The sequence below is a fragment of the Mustelus asterias genome, chromosome 28, assembly GCF_964213995.1.
Source record: "Mustelus asterias chromosome 28, sMusAst1.hap1.1, whole genome shotgun sequence".
NCBI classification, from domain to species: domain Eukaryota; kingdom Metazoa; phylum Chordata; class Chondrichthyes; order Carcharhiniformes; family Triakidae; genus Mustelus; species Mustelus asterias.
In genome coordinates, this window is record NC_135828.1 from 1,992,160 (window position 1) to 2,011,637 (window position 19,478).

At 42.3% G+C, this 19,478-nt stretch overlaps 1 protein-coding gene across 1 annotated transcript in view; it reads right to left on the reverse strand.

Annotated features, from left to right (window-relative positions):
- LOC144480179 (serine-rich coiled-coil domain-containing protein 2-like) overlaps positions 1 to 19,478 on the reverse strand; it is a 612,858-nt gene that overhangs the window by 114,612 nt on the left and 478,768 nt on the right. Inside the window, exon 8 of the mRNA XM_078199331.1 lies at positions 10,614 to 10,700. Within this exon, the coding sequence (XP_078055457.1) occupies positions 10,614 to 10,700 (87 nt within the window). The remainder of the gene's footprint in view (positions 1 to 10,613; positions 10,701 to 19,478) is intronic.

The window sequence follows — 19,478 nt, forward strand, 5'->3', positions numbered from 1 at the left end:
CTTGGGCTTGACCTGACCTTTGATCTTAGCCAAAAGGCTGAGAAGTCATCAGGATTTATTTTTCAAGATGTTCATCCTAAGGGTGTGTATGAAAAATATTCTTTAATAGCAGCATGACCCCCTCCACAACCCACACACTCAATAGAACCACTTTCAATTCACATTAACTTCCACTAAATTGCCAACTTTCTCAGAGAAAACGTTCTGTTGATACGTTAAGAAATGCACATCCGCATAACTCCTAGATATTGCAGATATAAAGTATCTGATATGGAAAAGCACGTGTTATCTAACCAGAGGTAGATGTGCTAGAGTTTGGCTCTGGGTGTCTGAAAACAGAAAATACTCCCGCACCTGGACAAAATCAATTTGTGGGAAATAAATATAAAATTGTTTTATTGAACGAGATGGATTTTGCGGAATGAAGACAAAAGCCAGCAAGAAGGACGGTAACTTTACCAGCAGCTGCTCTTTAGTTACAGTGAAGTGAGTGAAAGCCATGTGAGGAAACATTCTGCTGTCAAACATATCGAAAAGGAATCGTGCCCCTATGATTCCACCTGCTGCTGGTCTGCCTCTCTCGGAGAGGTAGAGAAAAAATGTGGGAAAAAAACCTGGCATTTCTATATTTATTCATCACTTTACTGCTCATTCCATCAACTAAGCGATTGACTCTCAACTGCCCTCCAAGGGCAACAAGGGATTGGCAATAAATGATGGCCAGCCAGTGAAACCCATGTCCCATTATTTTTTTAAAAACTAAGTGATACAATTGGACTGGTTCGGACTTGCAGGTGATTTTGCACTGTTGTTTTCTCATCCATTCTCGGATCTTTCACTGAGTTCTCACTTCTCATCCTTTGTAAAAGGGTAACACAACAGTTTCTCCTTTTGCAAAAAAACTTCTTCAGACACACAGGCCCAAATTATCTCCTCCTGTGCTTTGAAAGTCTATAGATCTCATTTGTATTTATGCTACTTGAGTGCAGCTACGGTAAAGGCACAGTTTTGATGCAGGTTTCACTTGGAAATGTAAAGCACCTGATCAAAGCTGTTTTGGCTTTAGCAGAGAACCAGGTTCTCCGTGTGTATTGTCACTGGACTCATTAGGTCTGCGTCTGCCCCATAAAACGGGCAGTTAGTCCAGTGCACAGGTCTTCAATGGCATCAGCAACGTTCAAGTTGGATAAAACTGGAATTGTAAAGGAAATCCAAAACTTACAACGGACACCCCGTTGAGCGCAGCTTGTGTGAAGAAATTAATGGCGGGGTTGGGGCGGGGAGGAGGGGGGGAGAGAGAAGTGTGACGCTGGAAAGTTGGATTTTATTTTTTTGCAGAAAATCAAAGCACCTTGAGCTTACAGACCATTCTGTGTGGTTTGGAGTATTGTGCTCTGGCATTTCACTATTATTATTGTCAATAGCACAAGGAAATTGCTTTCCAATGAGAGAAAAGGTCAGCTTGGTTCAGTCACGGCTCTGGTATAATCTCTCCTTACTTCAGATCTTGGTCATTTATTTGCTGTTGCATCACATGGATACAGGACCCAACCAAAGAGCAAATCTTATTCAGTAAAGGATCTGAAAGCAATGCATACAAAGGGCAGGCGCTTTACTTTGACAGGTTACTGCTAGAGATCTTACCTTTGAGTCAAACTGTTCTGTTTTAATGATATTAACAACAATTTGCAGTTCCCATTACATTCCAAATATGTTTAAAATGTGCATTTTCATTGAAAATGGTCTGCACTGTGACACAGACAGATATTTTTCAGTTTTATTTACCAATGCCTTTCTCCATAATCAACATAATCTGTGCAACAGCTTGACGCAGTACTAGACTGAGGAGTGCAAATAAACATTTTCAAAAGTAATGTTGGAAATACTCAGCAGGTCAGTTAGCATCTGTGGAAAGAGAGGGGTTAATGTTTTGGTCTGGATCCTAAACCATTAATTTTTCTCTCCTTCACACAACGCTAACTAACCTGCCAGCTGAGTTCTGAATTTCCATTTTTGTTTCAGATTTTTCAGTCTATGCTGATTTTTTTTTTTTGCTTTTTGTTTATATTCAAGTGATCATCGCTCAAGTGTTCAGAGTCTAACTGAGAACACTCATGGTACTTCCCAAACTGAGGGGTTTAGAAATGGTGTATTGCTGTTTCTTGTAGTGGAGGAGTTGCTCTTTATAGATATTCTAATGTGTGTTTGATGCCTCTAATGTTTTGATGTTCTGACAGTCACTAGCGTGGCATTTCAAAATTTGGCCATGGCTACCCTAATTGTTTCTGAAGCCAGACAAATCGTGACTATATCAACAGTGAGGGGGAGAGAGAGAGAGAATAAATCTCAATTATTGAACAGAGCATCAAATAATCAGACTTTTCACATAAATGTGTAATTCACATGTTAAATAAAACTTATTCTTTTAAAATTATAAAGAAATTACAGGCAAAAGTTACCAAAATCTGACCTTTTTAGAACTTGTACTGATCTGAAAAGTAGGAGCACATATTTTAAACTGAAGGCGATGATACACATTACAACAGGATCAGATACTTAATCATATAATCCCCTCAATGCAGAAGAGGCCAATCGGCCCATCAAGTGTGTATCGACTCTCTATCCCCGCAACCCCACACATTTACCATAGCCAATCTACCGAATCTGATCATCTTGGGACATTAAGGGCAATTTAGCATGGCCAATCCCCCTAACCTGCACATCTTTGGAGTGTGGGAGGAAACCAGTACACTCAGAGGAAACTCAAGCAGACACAGGGAGAATGTGCAAACTCCACACAGACACCCAAGGCTGGATTTGAACCTGGGTCCCTGGAGAAACGGCTGGAGACCTGGGCCGAAAAATGGCAGATGGAAGTTAACCCGGACAAATGTGAGATGATGCGAAGGAAAGTATACAGTAAATGGTGGAGCCCTTAGAAATATTAGCATACAGAGGGATCTAGGCATGTAGATCCACAGTTATCTGAAAGTGACAACTCAAGTGGACAAGGTGGTCAAAAAACAGATGGCATGCTGGCCTTCATTGGTCGGGGGGTTGAGTATAGGAATTGAAAAATCATGTTGCAGCTTTATAAGACTTTGGTTAGGTCGCATTTGGAGTATTGTGTACAATTCTGGTCGCCACACTACCAGAAGGATGTTGATGCATTGGAAAGGGTGCAGAAGAGATTTACCAGGATGTTGCCTGGTTTGGGGGATATGAACTATGAAGAAAGGTTGAGCAAACTTGGATTGTTTTCATTGGAGCGTCGGAGGATGAGGGGGAGGGACCTGATAGAGGTTTACAAGATTATGACAGGCTTGGACAGAGTGGATAGTCAGAGTCTTTTTCCCAGGGTCGAAGGGTCAATTATTCGGGGGCATAGGTTGAAAGTGAGGGAGGGGGGGTGGGAGTTTAAAAGAGATGTAAGGGGCAGGTTTTACCACACAGAGGGTGGTGAATGCCTGGAATGTGCTGCCGGAGGAGGCGATGGAAGCAGATTCTATAACAATGTTCAAGAGACATCTGGATAGATTTGATTTGATTTATTGTCACATGTATTAGCATACAGTGAAAAGTATTGTTTCTTGTGCGCTATACAGACAAAGCATACCGTTCATAGAGAAGGAAACGAGAGAGTGCAGAATGTAGTGTTAGTCATAGCTAGGGTGTAGAGAAAGATCAACTTAATGCGAAGTAGGTCCATTCAAAAGTCTGACGGCAGCAGGGAAGAAGCTGTTCTTGAGTCGGTTGGTACGTGACCTCAGATTTTTGTATCTTTTTCCTGAGGGAAGAAGGTGGAAGAGAGAATGTCCGGGGTGCGTGGGGTCCTTGATTATGCTGGCTGCTTTGCCGAGACAGCGGGAAGTGTAGACAGAGTCAATGTATGGGAGGCTGGTTTGCATGATGGATTGGGCTACATTCACGACCTTTTGTAGTTTCTTGCAGTCTTGGGCAGAGCAGAAGCCATACCAAGCTTTGATACAACCAGAAAGAATACTTTCTATGGTGCATCTGTAAAAGTTGGTGAGAGTCGTAGCTGACATGCCAAATTTTCTTAGTCTTCTGAGAAAGTAGAGGCATTGGTGGGCTTTCTTAACTATAGTGTCGGCATGGGGGGACCAGGACATGTTGTTGGTGATCTGGACACCTAAAAACTTGAATCTCTCGACTCTTTCTACTTCTTCCCCATTGATGTAGACAGGGGCATGTTCTCCTTTATGCTTCCTGAAGCTGATGACAATCTCCTTCGTTTTGTTGACATTGATAGAGAGATTATTGTTGCCGCACCAGTTCACCAGATTCTCTATCTCATTCCTGTACTCTGTCTCGTCATTGTTTGAGATCCGACCCACTATGGTGATGCCATCAGCAAACTTGAAAATCGAATTGGAGGGGAATTTGGCCACACAGTCATTGGTGTATAAGGAATATCGTAGGGGGCTGAGAACACAGCCTTGTGGGGCACCAGTGTTGAGGATGATTGTGGAGGAGGTGTTGTTGCCTATCCATACTGATTGTGGTCTATGAGTTAGGAAGTTCAGGATCCAGTCGCAGAGAGAGAAGCCGAGGCCCAGGCCACGGAGTTTGGAGATGAGTTTTGTGGGAATAATGGTGTTGAAGGCTGAGCTGTAGTCAATAAAAGGGAGTCTGACACAAGTGTCTTTGTTATCTAGGTGTTCCAGGATTGAGTGCAGGGCCAGGGAGATGGCATTTGCTGTGGACCTGTTGCGGCGATAGGCAAACTATAGTGGATCCAGGTAGTCTGGGGGGCTGGAATTGATTCGTGCCATTACTAGCCTTTCGAAGCACTTCATAATGATGGATGTCAGAGCCACCGGCTGAAAGTCATTAAGGCACACTGCTTGGTTTTTCTTGGGTACCGGGATGATGGTCATCTTCTTAAAGCAGATAGGGACCTCAGATTGTTGTAAAGAGAGGTTGAAGATGGATACATGAATGAGCAGGGAATAGAGGGATATGAACCATGTAGAGGCAAGAAAACATTAGAGAGGCATTTGTGTTGGCACAGGCTTGGTGTTCCTGTGCTGTACTGTTCTTCGTTCTTTGAGAAGTGACGCAGCAGTGTTAACCACTGTGCCACCAAATATTATTCAAGTTCATAATTTTGAGATTATGGCCGGAATTTTACCACCCGCCCACCACCAGAATCAGAGTGGACAAGGGTCGGACCATGAACCAGACTCTTTGTAATCTTGGGTGTTACATGTTACCAAGAACTGCCTATTTACATCTCCTGAGCCTGCCTCCACGCTTCCCTCAGTTCATCTGCTGAAACCCTCTCTCGTGTCTTTGTTAACTCCAGACTTGGCCATTCCAACATGCTCCTGCCCAAGCTTTCTAGCTCTACCCTCATTCAAAATTCTGTTGCTGTGTCCTAATCCATACCAGTCCCAGTCACCCATCTGCACTGTGATCACTGATTTTCACTGAGTCCCAGTGAAGGAATGATTCTTAAATAATCCTCATTTTCAAATCCCTCCATGGCATCATTCCCTCCCTAACCTTTAACCCTGTGGTGCCCCTTCTTCCAGATGTCAGTGCTCATCCAATTCTGCCTTCTTGAGCATCCCTGATTTTAATCACTCACCATCAGCAGTCGTGCCTTCAACTGCTAGGACCCTAAGCTCCGAATTCCCTCCCTAAACGTCTCTTCATCTTTCTCCTCTTCCAAGATGCTTCTTAAAGCTGACCAGTTTGACCAAACTTATCATGCGACCACTTGGTGTCATAAGATATAAGAGCAGAATTAGGCCATTCGACCAATTAGAGTCTGTTCTGCCATTCGATCATGTGAGAATTCAGGGAAAATCATATTCAGTTCCTATGTTGTTCCCGCCCATTCCCATTTGATCATGGCTGATATGCTCCTCATCCTCATTTTCCTGCCTTCTCCCCATAACCCTTCAAGCCATTACCAATTAAAAATCTGTCTAACTCCTCCTTGAATTTACTCACTGTCCCAGCATCCACCGCACTTTGGGGTAGCGAATTCCACAGATTCACAACCCTTTGTGAGAAGTAGTTTCTCCTCAACTCTGTTTTAAATTTGCTATCCCTTATCCAAAGACTATGACCTCTCATCCTACAATGCCCCTCAAGAGGAAGATCCATTCCACGTCTACTTTATCCATACCTTTTATCATCTTGTATACCTCAATTTGATCTCCCCTCATTCTTCTAAATTCCAGAGAGTATAGGCCTAAACTGTTCAATCTCTCTTCATACGACAAACCCCTCATCTCATGTTTGACAATGCTCTTCTAAGGCATTTTGGGATGTCGAAGGCATTACATAAATTGAAGTTACTGCTGTTTTTTCTTGTAAACTTTAGCACAGCAAACCAGAGACAGAATTATCCATTGTATGAATCACCACTGCATTTCCTCACTGTTAATTAGCACACACAATGGGATCTGCAGTGACTGCAGATTCTAAAAGTTACCATGAAACTAGTCTTTGTAATGATGTTATGATTGTTCTGAATGGAATAATGCTTCAATGTACAGTAACAGAAGGGAAATCACAGAAAATTGAATGTCCCAGGGTAATAGGTTTGTGGAATGTTTGGAGCAGATGGCATAAGCGGGTGTAAGGTAATCAGATGCATTTCTGGAGAGTAAAAGGAGCGAGGGAACGTGGTGAGGAGGTGTGACTGATCCACCAAAAAGATTTATTGTACCTAATAGGCAATTATTTACCAGTTTCAATGTAGAGCCTACTCTCAATTTCTAAAATGAATTTCAATGGTTACCCAGCCACTCTAACTAAAATTACCAACAGGAGAAGGGACTGGCCAAATTAGTCTTTTGCAGCCATTATTTTTTCTGATACAATCTTTTAATTGAATACACAACAGTGAAATGCTTCACTTAGTATGGAAATAAATACTGGTTGAATCAGACAGCACTTGGTGCCCGCAGCAAGGGGATGTGCATTATTTATCTCTATCTGACTTCAGAAAGCCTGCAGGTGCAGGGAAATTGGTCTCAATCCCATCCTTGCAGTAGGTGCCGAACTGTACCTCAGCTGGCCAAGAAAATGTGGAGCAAGATATAAAGAATACAAATAAATTCTGAGCATATGCCACCCTCAAATTAATTCCAAAATGTTTCTACAAATTTCTGGATGAGCTTCTCGTCTGGCTTAGGAACAGAATGGCTTCCTGCTGGCACACAAAGATTGCTTTGGATTTGTATATGGAAAAAATACAATTATGCTTTTATACGCAAAGTTCAAACTAATACAAATTCTTGTTGATAGGCAGGTGAGGGATGGACTAGCATCTTGGTGAGTCAATTGCTGGCTAAATCAGTACACTAACCTTTTAAACTTTTAAATTTGGAAAAGATGCAGAAAGATACAATTCATCATTGAAAATCAAAAATGCAGCCTCGAGTTAAATCCGCCCTGTACTGCAGAACTGTGAAGACAAGAGCTTAAAATAGTTTTCAACAAATCAATGCACCTCACAGTCATTTCTCCATCCATTTTCCCAACAGCAGGAGACAACTATTATCTTCAGCACAGTCACACTTCATAACTACTGAGTCAAGCTTAAGCCTGAGCTTGATGCTTTTTAAACAGCGAGGAGACAAAGTGTTCTTCCTTTAAATCAATGATGGTTTCACTCTAATAGTGAATTCTAAGTGGATTGGACCTAATGTCAAAGTGATCAATAAAGACTTGAATAAAAAGATGGATTGATAGCATCTCAGAATTTCATTGAAGTCCCAATTAACACCAAATACAAGAGTAACTTTGTTCTACGTAACCCATCTATTAACAAAAGCCCTTTGAAACCTAAACTGCTTCGATTTTCTATTTCTGACACCCAGCAGTGAAAGGAGACTGTCATTCTGTCTCTGTGTCGTGTATCTATCCATGCCAATGGAGTTAACAATCCTCTGTCACAGCACCACCCAGTCCTATATCAGAGGATAAATGGCTTCATTAGTTTGGATAGGCTGCACTGCAACCCAAGGCCCAGAGTTGGCAGGTGTTGCACCTCTCGACAGATGATTTCCATTTTCATTCGAACCCAGACCTTTCACTTTTCCTACCATTCACCTCCCACTTTGATGTTTCCGGGTTGCATTCCTACTCAACCCACAGGGAAAGAACAGATAATATTTTAAACACACAGTACTACGTGACAGATTTGAACAATTTAGGCACTGCTGCCTCACAGCGCCAGGGACCAGGGTTCGATTCCGGCCTTGGGTGTTTTTCTGTATGGAGTTTGATCATTGTCCCTGTGTCTGCGTGGGTTTCTCTGGGTGTTCCCACACTCCAAAGGTGTGTGGGTTAGGTGGATTAGCCATTCTAAATTGGCCCTTAGTATCTCAAGATATATAAATTAGAGGGATTAGCGGGGTAAGTATGTGAGGTTATTGGGTAAACCGGGGTAAGAGACGGTGCAGGCTCGATGGGCCAAATGGCCTCCTTCTGCATTATAAAGTTTATATGATTCTAAATCAACATCCCCCAGAGGATCAGAAGTGCTAGTACTACACAAGGATATTAATGAACCTGCATTTTCTCTGACAGTCACAAATGATTAGGTTTAAAATAATCAGTCCCCTTCTGTCCCTATCAAAATGAAATCACCTCATCATTTAGCTTTCCCTGGGAGATGGGATAGGGATAAAGCAGTGTACCTACCTTAGGGGAGAACTGGCAATTCTAACGTTATAAAAGTGTGGTCCAACCAAGATTCAATATAGATTTAGCCATACTTTCCTACTTTTCTATTCTATTCCTCTAGAAATGAAACTGGTTTAATTTTTATTCCCAATGGCTTTGTTAACCTGTGACTCAACTTCTAGTGATCGGTATATTTTAGAAATATGCATTTTTAAGTCCTGTTTCGTGTGGAGGGGTTGTCTTTGTGATATATGCGACCGCCGTCATCTTTTCGGTAACTCTGATCAACACTTAAAACTATTTCAGCTCCAGTGACTTTAATAAGAGATTAACTGAAAATTTACAAGCTTTTTTGAGGCACTTCCTAGATCTGACTTCTTGAGTCAAACCCTGGGATAAATGATGAAAGCTGGAACCCTTTCTTTCTCTGCAGTCTGTTTAAAAGCTCTCTTTCATGCTCAACAATAAATGAAGCTTTTCATATTGTATTTCTCAAATCTCTGTTCCTACCTTCTCTTCAATTCAAATTTTGTCCAGGCTGATTTCACAGAACTCAACTCAAAGGTGAGGGTGGAGCTGTCCGACTTAAGTGGTTTATTAAATCTTTACAACTCTATCCACACCAAGGAGATATTCCTTGAGGAAAGAATAGCAATTTCAGAAATATAACACATCTGTCTACCCTTCGTCTTCCATTGATGTAGTAGACAGTTACATCACCCGTATGAAGATCTGATCAAATTGTCTTGTTTTGTGCCGCAATAGAGAAACCTGGGCACGTGATCCAGGCTCTCACATTTCCAGCATTTGTTTGGAATTTTTGACAGTTTAGTAAACTCATACTCTCTTGCTATTTTCCACAGAAGGTGATATATTTTCCCAGGAAACATTGTTTCATAAATCCCAATTTAAGAGAGGAAAAAAAAGATTTAAAAGAATTCTTTTAGATATTTTAGGAAGGAGCAGAGGTTTATTTGAGCTGTCAGCAGAGCTTCCTGGGGTCAGGTTAAGTAGCTCCTCTGACGTGACAGTTTCCTGATGTTTTTTTCCCAACGGTGCCATTCCATGTTCCTCCTTGATATCATCATAAGAGCTGAGTTTGACCTCAGGTGCTCCCTTGTAGCACAGAGGATTATATTTTGCAACTTTTTCTGAGAGTAGGCCTTCTCTCCTGTTCAATTCATCTGCTTCATTGTTATTCAGCCTCCGTCTCTGCCGTTAACACAGTATCCAAAACCAACTTAGGGCGGCACGGCAGCGCAGTGGTTAGCACTGCTGCTTCACAGTTCCAGGGTCCGGGGTTCGATTCCCGGCTCGGGTCACTGCCTGTGTGGAGTTTGCACGTTCTCCTCGTGTCTGCGTGGGTTTCCTCCGGGTGCTCCGGTTTCCTCCCACAGTCCAAAGATGTGCGGGTTAGGTTGATTGGCCAGGTTAAAAATTGCCCCTTAGAATCCTAAAATGCGTAGGTTAGAGGGATTAGCGGGTAAATATGTGGGGGTAGGGCCTGGGTGCGATTGTGGTCGGTGCAGACTCGATGGGCCGAATGGCCTCCTTCTGCACTGGAGGGATTCTATGATTCTATGAACTTGGGCTGGCTTCACCCCTCCCTACCCCCAACAAAATGATGATGTGGAAACCAATGGTGAGCATGGGGCAACATTTCTGAAGGGCAATTAATTTTGACATGGCAATGCTGTACTTGGTGAGGATGGTCACAGTGGAAAGAAAGATATCAAATTCCAATTGATATTCCAATCTCACTCGACTAGTGCTTGGAACATGTCAAACACCACAATACCAATAGGAGTTGAGTGAGCATGGCTTTCCCAGTGTAAGCAAGAAGACACAACCTTTCTCCCTTCACCAGAAATGGAAGTGCACCATCTCTGACAACAATACATGGTTGGATATTGGTGCTGCATTCAGCTGGAGGTCAGACTCACCAGCTGTTGTTGCAATTGTTCAATCATCTGATCCTTTTTTTTCATTTCTTCTTGCAGTCCTTGGATCTCCCCAAGTAGCTCATCAGTCTGGTTATGAAGGAAAACAACAGGCCATTAGGATATGTGTGGTGAACAAAAATGCAGATTGATGCAAGTAGCTGACAAGAGTTCAACATTACTGCCAATATACCCAAATATGAAAGGACAATGGTAATGCATTGATTTCCAATGGGGAGCTTCTGGGGAGCTGGGTTGGATTCGACAGAGGCCCAGTTAGTCCCTCAGCAGAATGAACGACTCTCAGTGCTTTTAGTGAAAATGGCTCTCTTAACAACCCAACCAGACTGAGGCTCGAGAGGTGCTGCCGTCTCCCTACTATGTTCATCAGCCCTATCATATAAATATACCCAACAAGCTGGAACTCCCTTCTGCAGGAGAAAAGCTGAAGAGTGACCGGATAAAGACATAGAAATTCTGAGAGAATTCAATCGGATAAATGTAGAGATGATCTTTATGCTTTGCAGGAATCCAAAGTACAAGTCATAACCAGAAAATAGTCAGTAATAAATCCAATAGGGAATTCCAGAGAAATTTCTTTACTCCAGAGTGATTAGAATGTGGAGTTGTTGATGTAATCAGCATTTTAGGAAAGCAACTTAAGTAGAAAAGAATAGAAAATTAGTGGCACAGTGATTAGCACTGCTGCCTCCCACCACCAGGAACCAGAGTTCGATTCCCAGCTTGGGTCACTATCTGTGCAGAGTTTGCAGATTTTCCCCTTGTCTGCGTGCGTTTCCTCCAGGTGCTCCAGTTTCCTCCCACAGTCCAAAAGACAAGCTGGCTAGGTGCATTGGCCGTGCTAAGTTCTCCCTCAGTGTATCCGAGCAGGCGCCAGAGTGAGGCGACTGGGGGATTTTAACAATAACTTCATTACAGTGTTAATGTTAGCCTACTTGTGACACGAATAAATAAGCTTAAACTTTAGATTATACGGAGAGCGTTAGATGAAGTCAGTTTGGGGAAAGCTTGTGTGGAACATAAATCGACACAGATGCCATCATCTCACGTGAGAACACCATCCACCAGGTACACGGTACATACTCTTGCAACTCGGCCAACGTTGTCTACCTGATACGCTGCAAGAAAGGATGTCCCGAGGCATGGTACATTGGGGAGACCATGCAGACGCTGCGACAACGGATGAATGAACACCGCTCGACAATCACCAGGCAAGACTGTTCTCTTCCTGTTGGGGAGCACTTCAGCGGTCACGGGCATTCGGCCTCTGATATTCGGGTAAGCGTTCTCCAAGGCGGCCTTCGCGACACACGACAGCGCAGAGTCGCGGAGCAGAAACTGATAGCCAGGTTCCGCACACACAAGGACGGCCTCAACCGGGATATTGGGTTTATGTCACACTATTTCACATAAATATTTCTGCTTTTTTCCTCCTGAGTCTTTATCATGCGATCCTAGAATCAGAATTTATGTCACACTATTTGTAACTCCCACAGTTGCGTGGACCTGCAGAGTTTCACTGGCTGTCTTGTCTGGAGACAATACACATCTTTTTAGCCTGTCTTGATGCTCTCTCCACTCCCATTGTTTTGTTTCTTAAAGACTGGATTAGTTGTAAGTATTCGCATTCCAACCATTATTCATGTAAATTGAGTCTGTGTCTTATAAGTTCTGTTTGTGAACAGAATTCCCACTCACCTGAAGAAGGGGCTCAGAGCCTCGAAAGCTTGTGTGGCTTTTGCTACCAAATAAACCTGTTGGACTTTAACCTGGTGTTATTAAACTTCTTACTGTGGAACATAAACACCAGTGTCATAGAATCATCATAGAATCCTACAGTGCAGAAGGAGGCCATTCGGTCCATCGAGTCTGCACCGCCTACAATCCCATCCAGGCCCTATCCCTGGGTGGGATTGAAGCCGGTCCCCATGCATTTACCCTAGCTAGTCCCCCTGACACTAAGGGGCAATGTAGCATGGCCAATCCACCTAACCCGCTCATCTTTGTACTGTGGGAGGAAACCGGAGCACCCGGAGGAAACCCATGCAGACACGGGGAGAACGTGCAGACTCTGCACAGACAAAGACCCAAGCCGGGAATTGAACCCGGATCCCTGGCACTGTGAGGCAGCAGTGCTAACCACTGTGCCAGCGTGCCGCCCCAGTAGACCAGTCATACTGAATGGCTTGCTCCTGTACTACCAATACTCTGTAGCAGGTGAATCATAGAATCATAGAAACACTACAGTACAGAAAGAGGCCATTCGGCCCATCGAGTTTGCACCGACCACAATCCCACCCAGGCCCTGCCCCCATATCCCTACATATTTAACCCACTAATCCCTCTAACCTACGCATCTCAGGACACTAAGGGGCAATTTTAGCATGGCCAATCAACCTAACCCGCACATCTTTGGACCAAAAATTGTTATATTTAAATAAACATCCACCACAATAATGAACCATCTGCCTGCAATAATGATGATACAGAAAAGCTGAACCTAAATCTCTCTCTCTCGGGGTGTAATGCAAACCTCATGGATCTGAATAAGTGTGAAATGCTGTGAAAGAAAAGGTCAATAGAAGGCAGGAAAGAGAGAATAAAGAGGAGATCTGGATTAAATGTAATTGAATGGCAAAATAAAGCAAACATATTAACCAAAAACAGATACCAACATAAAAGAAATAACAGATTGAAATAAAATATCCCTAGCATTTCAATGTGTTGCCAAGCTGGTAAATTAACGTTAGTCACTGATTGTACAAACCTGATCCATATTTCAGTTCCTAACTCATCTCCCACATTTACTCACTTCAGCTGTTATCTTCCCTCACCAGGGCCTAACTCGTGACCAGGAAATTTACATTTTTAACACCTATGTCATCTTCAGTGCTGTATTTTTAACAGGGTCTATTTCTGACTGCGGAAAGGATTGATTCTTTATTCTATGTTATCTGCTTCCCCAGTGAACAGGCTAGCACCATTAGATGTGACTTCTCTGTAGCTGCATCAAATTGTATATAGTTCATTCCATTCCTATACATTTACATTGCTGTGATGTAATACTTCAGTGTAGATTGCATGCTTCAGAGATTCAGTTGCATATTGCATGCAAAATCTGAAGGCCATTTACTGGACTTCCACAAAATATGGACAATATTCCAAATATGAATGACTTTGCCATCAGGTCGGCTAAAGGAAGAATGATCTGACGCGATCAAGATGGAAGACCAACTGTTGATACGGCATCCTGATGTTTACACATTTGGATATGATTGTGTGTTACCCTCATCCCATGCCTTCGTTTCCCTCTGAATTTGACTATTTCAATACACTGTATAGCTGATTTCCCATATCCTAGCCTCCAGAAATTTAGCTCCACCCAAAATTCGCTACAAGTTCAGTTCCCCTATCACCCCAGTGCCTTTTTGTTTATATGGGCTCCCGGTCAAACAGTGTCTCAATTTCAAAATTGTTTTCAAATCCCTCCATGACCTTTTCCCTTTCCTACCTGCGGAATCCCCTCCAACCTCACGAGGCTCCGAGATCTCTGTGTTCCTCTAATTCTAGCCACTTGAATATTCCAGATTGAACTTCCTCCACTCCTGGGGGCCTAGACTCTGGAATTCCCTCCCTACCTCGCCTTCTCTTTTAAAACACTTATAAAACATTCTGCTGTGACCAAGCTTCTGGTTATTTGATCTAATATCTGCTTTGATAACTTGATGATGTGGAGATGCCGGCGTTGGACTGGGGTAAGCACAGTAAGAAGTCTCACAACACCAGGTTAAAGTCCAACAGGTTTATTTGGTAGCAAATACCATAAGCTTTCGGAGCGCTGCCCCTTCGTCAGAAGGGGCAGCACTCCGAAAGCTTATGGTATTTGCTACCAAATAAACCTGTTGGACTTTAACCTGGTGTTGTGAGACTTCTTACGTTGATAACTTGATGCCATATTCTGTTTTAGAATGCTCCTATGAAGCAGTTTACGTCATTTAGAACCATAAAAAACTTACAGCACAGAATGGGGCCATTTGGCCCATCTTGTCCATGCTGACCCAGAGACACGAAGGTGTCCTTTCTAATCCCACCTTCCTGCACCCGGCCCATAGCCCTGTAGCTTAAGGTGCAAATCCAGGAACTTTTTAAAAGGGTGTAGGGTCTCTGCCTCCAACAACAACTCAGGCAATGAATTCCAGACATTCATCATCCTCTGCATAAAGAAGTTTTTCCTCATGTCCCCTCTAATCCTTCTGCCACTTATCTTGTATCTATGACTCTTGGTTTTTGAACTCTCTGCCAAAGGAAACCGGTTCCTTCTGACTACTCTCTCTCTACCCGTCACAGTTTTGCATACCTCAATCCTGTCATCCCTCGGCCTTCTATGTTTCAAGGAAAACAACCCCAACCTCCCCAATATCTCCTCTAAGCTACAATTCTCCAGCTCTGGCAACATTCTAGTAAATCTTCTCTGCACTCTCTCCAGAGCAATTATTTCCTTCCTGTAATGTGGTGAAAAGAATGGTACACAACACTCCAGTTGTGACCTCACCAGTGTCTTATACAGTTCCATCATTATATCCCTACTTTTATATTCTATATCTCTGCCAATGAAGGAGAGTATTCCACATGCCTTCTTTACAACCTTATCTACCTGTACTGCAACCTTTAGGGACCTGTGCACTTGCATGTCAAGATCTCTCACTTCATCTACCTCTCTGAGTATATTCCTGTTTATTGTGTATTTCCTTTCACTGTTTGACCTCCCTAAATGCTTAACCTCACACTTATCAAGTCGAACTCTATCTGCCACTTTCCTGCCCACTCCACCAACCTATCCATATCATTTTGGAGCTCACAGCTACCCTCTACATTAGCTACTACATGGCCAGTTTTTGTGTGGTCTGCAAATTTCCCAGTTGTGCCTCCCCTATGTTCAAGTCCAAATTGTTAATATATAAAACAAACAGCAGGGGTTCCAATACTTGAAACAGCTTTCCATTTGTAAGGATAGCCATCGACCATTGCCCTTTGTTTCCTGTTACTAAAATAACTTTGGATGCAATTTGCCACATTCCCCTGCATCCCGTGGGCTTTTACTTTTTTGACCAATCTGCCACGTGGGACCTTGTCAAACACCTTGCTAAAATCCATATAGACAACATCCACCGCACTTCCCTCATCGATCCTCCCCGTCACTTCCACAAAGAATTCAAGCAAATTTGTGATTTCCCTTACCAAAGCCATGCTGACTATCCCTGACTAGTCTTTGCCTGTCTACGTGACAGTTTATGAATTGTTTTTGTTTAAACAGCGTGGTCCTCAGTAAACATATGCAAGTGTATACACACGCACACAACCCCCACCCCTAATGATCAGAGAGCAATATCTTTTTATTTACTTACAGGATATATATACACACACACACACACACACACACACACATTATATATATACATATATTCTTACAAAACTGCCATTGTGCTATGGGCACACACTATTGCAAGTTACAGCCAAAGGGCCAGGAAGACCTGTCCCTCTCCAGCCCCATTCCATTAAACCTGATGGCAAACTTTTGCTATATCCAATAGTGTGTGTATAATTGATGGATAGTTGTACAGCTGCTCAGGACGCCTCAGGGTTAAGGACAAATCTGCTTAATGGCCAGACCTGCATTCGAGTTACATACAGAATCTTAACTGACTCATTAAATATAATTTACAGCATGTTATTGCCTGGCTAGTTATTATTAACCAATGGCTTAAGTAATTATGACAAAAGGGTCACAAACACATGGCAGAGTTGAATCTGACCAGAGTGGAGTAAATTACAACCAATGCAACCAAGCTGTACCGCCTCAAGCTGATCTCTCCAACACTTCTTAATGCCAGTGAATGTATTCGGCACAGCAAGGGGTCCTTGTGATTGACAGCATAGATAAACAACTCAATGCAGGATCCTAACAATAAATTAATGCCAGCTACTTGTAAACAAATAATTTTAAAAGAAAAACAGAGCAGTCTGAAGCTTTAGTCTGCTGGGTAGCAGAAATAGTACCGTTTCCTGGCAAGCTAGAAATGCTGCCTACCATCCTGAAGAAATTGTTTCCCATTCATGTCTAATTTCTTCCTGGAGGCCTGATGTCGCTGGTATTCTTGTAATAAAATACTGCTCCGTGCAATGTAGCACTCAGTGTGTGTGTTTTTAGAAAGAAAGTGATGGGACTGCATTGTGATGATAAGACAGCAAGCTGCCCCAGGCACTCCATAATCTGGCCATGTTTAGCAAACTCTCAAGAGTCGAGAGAAAAGTTGCAAGTAAACTTTTTAAATTAAACCATGAAGAATACTTGACCAGTTTCAACTTTTGACTGCTGTTAGATAGCTGCAAAAGGATCCCACCCTCTGGGGCAGGATCAAGCAGCAAAATAACAAGGGAATGACTACAAACCTGTAATCCTCATCACTGGGTCAACACCAATACAGCACACCTAACTGAGGAAAAGAATTATGACCCATTAGGAACTGGGTTTTTCTCTCCAACAATACAGACTGTATTGTTGGAGAAAAAAATAGTTATCGTAAGCGTTTGGGCTGGATTAGAATCCTAATGCCAGAGTTGGAATGGGAGTATAGTCCTCCCATTCCCTGGTTATCATCTCAGCATGTTCACTAACAATGGAAATTGAATTTGAGTGCTCTGCAATAGAAAAACTAAATTAACACTGGTTCCCATTAGCGTTTCAAAATGTATTTCTTTTAAAGACGGCTTTAGTCTTCCAATCCTGCTTCTAATTCTTTGCTCCCTGGGTTTACATTCTGCAATCATTTAGATGATAAATTATATTGTGCTGCTTTTCTTCAACTATTTTACAGTGAATTAAAATGCAATTTAAGAAAAAATTAATGTGACATGTTCATTTATTTCTTTTATTTAAAGTTTAACTTCTGTGCTGAAATCAGACAGCAGCATCCATTTCCACAACACAATCCAGTTTATTCTTCTTTGTAAAGGTCAATTATTTCCTGTGTAAGTGCAGCCATATGAATTAAAGCAAAGAACGGTACGATCTACAAAAAATTGGCAATCAATATTATTTATTGCAATACTGATCTTTGAATTATTTAGTATTCAAACCTCAGTATTTGAATAGATATGAAGCTATATTCACATGTGCAATTATATTTGAAGTGGGCTAATCAACAATGTAAATAGCTTCTTATCTTCTGTTATCAGAAACATATTCAACTATTTTAGCACCAATGTGCACTGCCCGACACAAATAAAATGCTAATTTTGCAGCAAACAGCATGTGAACATCAGACATTTTGCTATCAAGTGGTTTATCGTTCAGGTTCCAGAATTTCACACTACCTCTGGGGCCAGTTCTGCAAGAATTGTAGCCTTTGGTGGAACGCGTTCGTGCTCAATGTGCAGGCGTGTGTCTCACAATTCAAGCTGCCCCAACATGATTAATATTCAAAGTGAAAGGTGTCACCATAAGCAGGGCAGCATTGTTCATGATCTGAAACTTATAACACTGCACGTTGCAGTAAATGGGAACAACGTACTAACAATAACAGGCACACCGTCATCTAGCATGTTCTCTTGTTCACTTTGATAGGTGGAAAATACTACTGTACTAAATTAGCCAAAAGATAATTGCAATTTTTCTGTATATAATTTGAACAGAAGCAAACCAAACTCTATCTAGCAGTATAAAACCTGAATTTTGCAATACTTGAACTATTACTAAAATTCAAAACTGAGGCTGCTGTTATATCAGCCGCATACATTAGCCAAAATATCCTTGTGCTGCAAATTATTATTTCATGCTTTCCAAGATCAGTGAACACAGAACCATAGAACCCTATAGGAGGAGGCCATTCGGCCCATCAAGTCTGCACCGACTTGACCGACAGAGCATCTTTAACCAGGCCCTATTCTTGTAACTCCAAATATTTACTTTGCTAATCCTCCTAACCTCTACGTCCTTGGACACTAAGGGGCAATTTAGCACGGCTTATCCACCTAACCTGCATATCTTTGGACTGAGGGGGGAAACCAGAGCACCAGGATGAAATCCACGCAGACACGGGGAGAACATGCAAACTCCACACAGTCACCCGAGGCTGGAATTGAACCCGGGTCCCTGGAGCTCTGAGGCAGTGGTGCTAACCACTGTGCCATTGTGCTCATGAATTGAGAATTCATCCTTTTGCATTTGAGCATTAACTTCAAGCATTTCTGCTAAGGCGTACTGTGAAATAATTGACTTTTATTTAATTGCAACAATATGCCTTAATGTAAAGCTCAGACATGCATTTGGTGAGATTTACATTTCCTGGCCCATCCTCACTGCATAAGATTGTCATTTGAGTGCTAATATCAGCAGATTTATGTAAAACTTGTGATGAAGGCTCAAGTTGGTGGAGAAGTAGACAGAGGCTGCTGAGAATTGTTTCACCAAAAATGCCGCCATTCACCTGGAATTTGTGGGATGAACTGAGCGCAGGGATGAACTGAGCGCAGAGATGAAGGAGGAATTTCAAATGCATCTGTGGTTCACCTTCGACTATCCCTCGAGTCACAATGACATGAGAAATCAATCCCAATTTGAACAGCAACCTTTAAATCAATATTTTAAAGAACTTACATTTCTAATAAAGTTGATTATGAGTATTGAACCATGATAGACTGAGACACAGCACATTGATACATGTGACTGGGGTTTGTGCGATCAGCTAGTAGGATGTTGGTTCTCCCAGAAGGCTTCACTAACCTGAAAAGTTCTTGATCTCAGCTGGGTGGTTCAGACAGAGGGGCTAAGTAGGGGTCAGTTGTTTT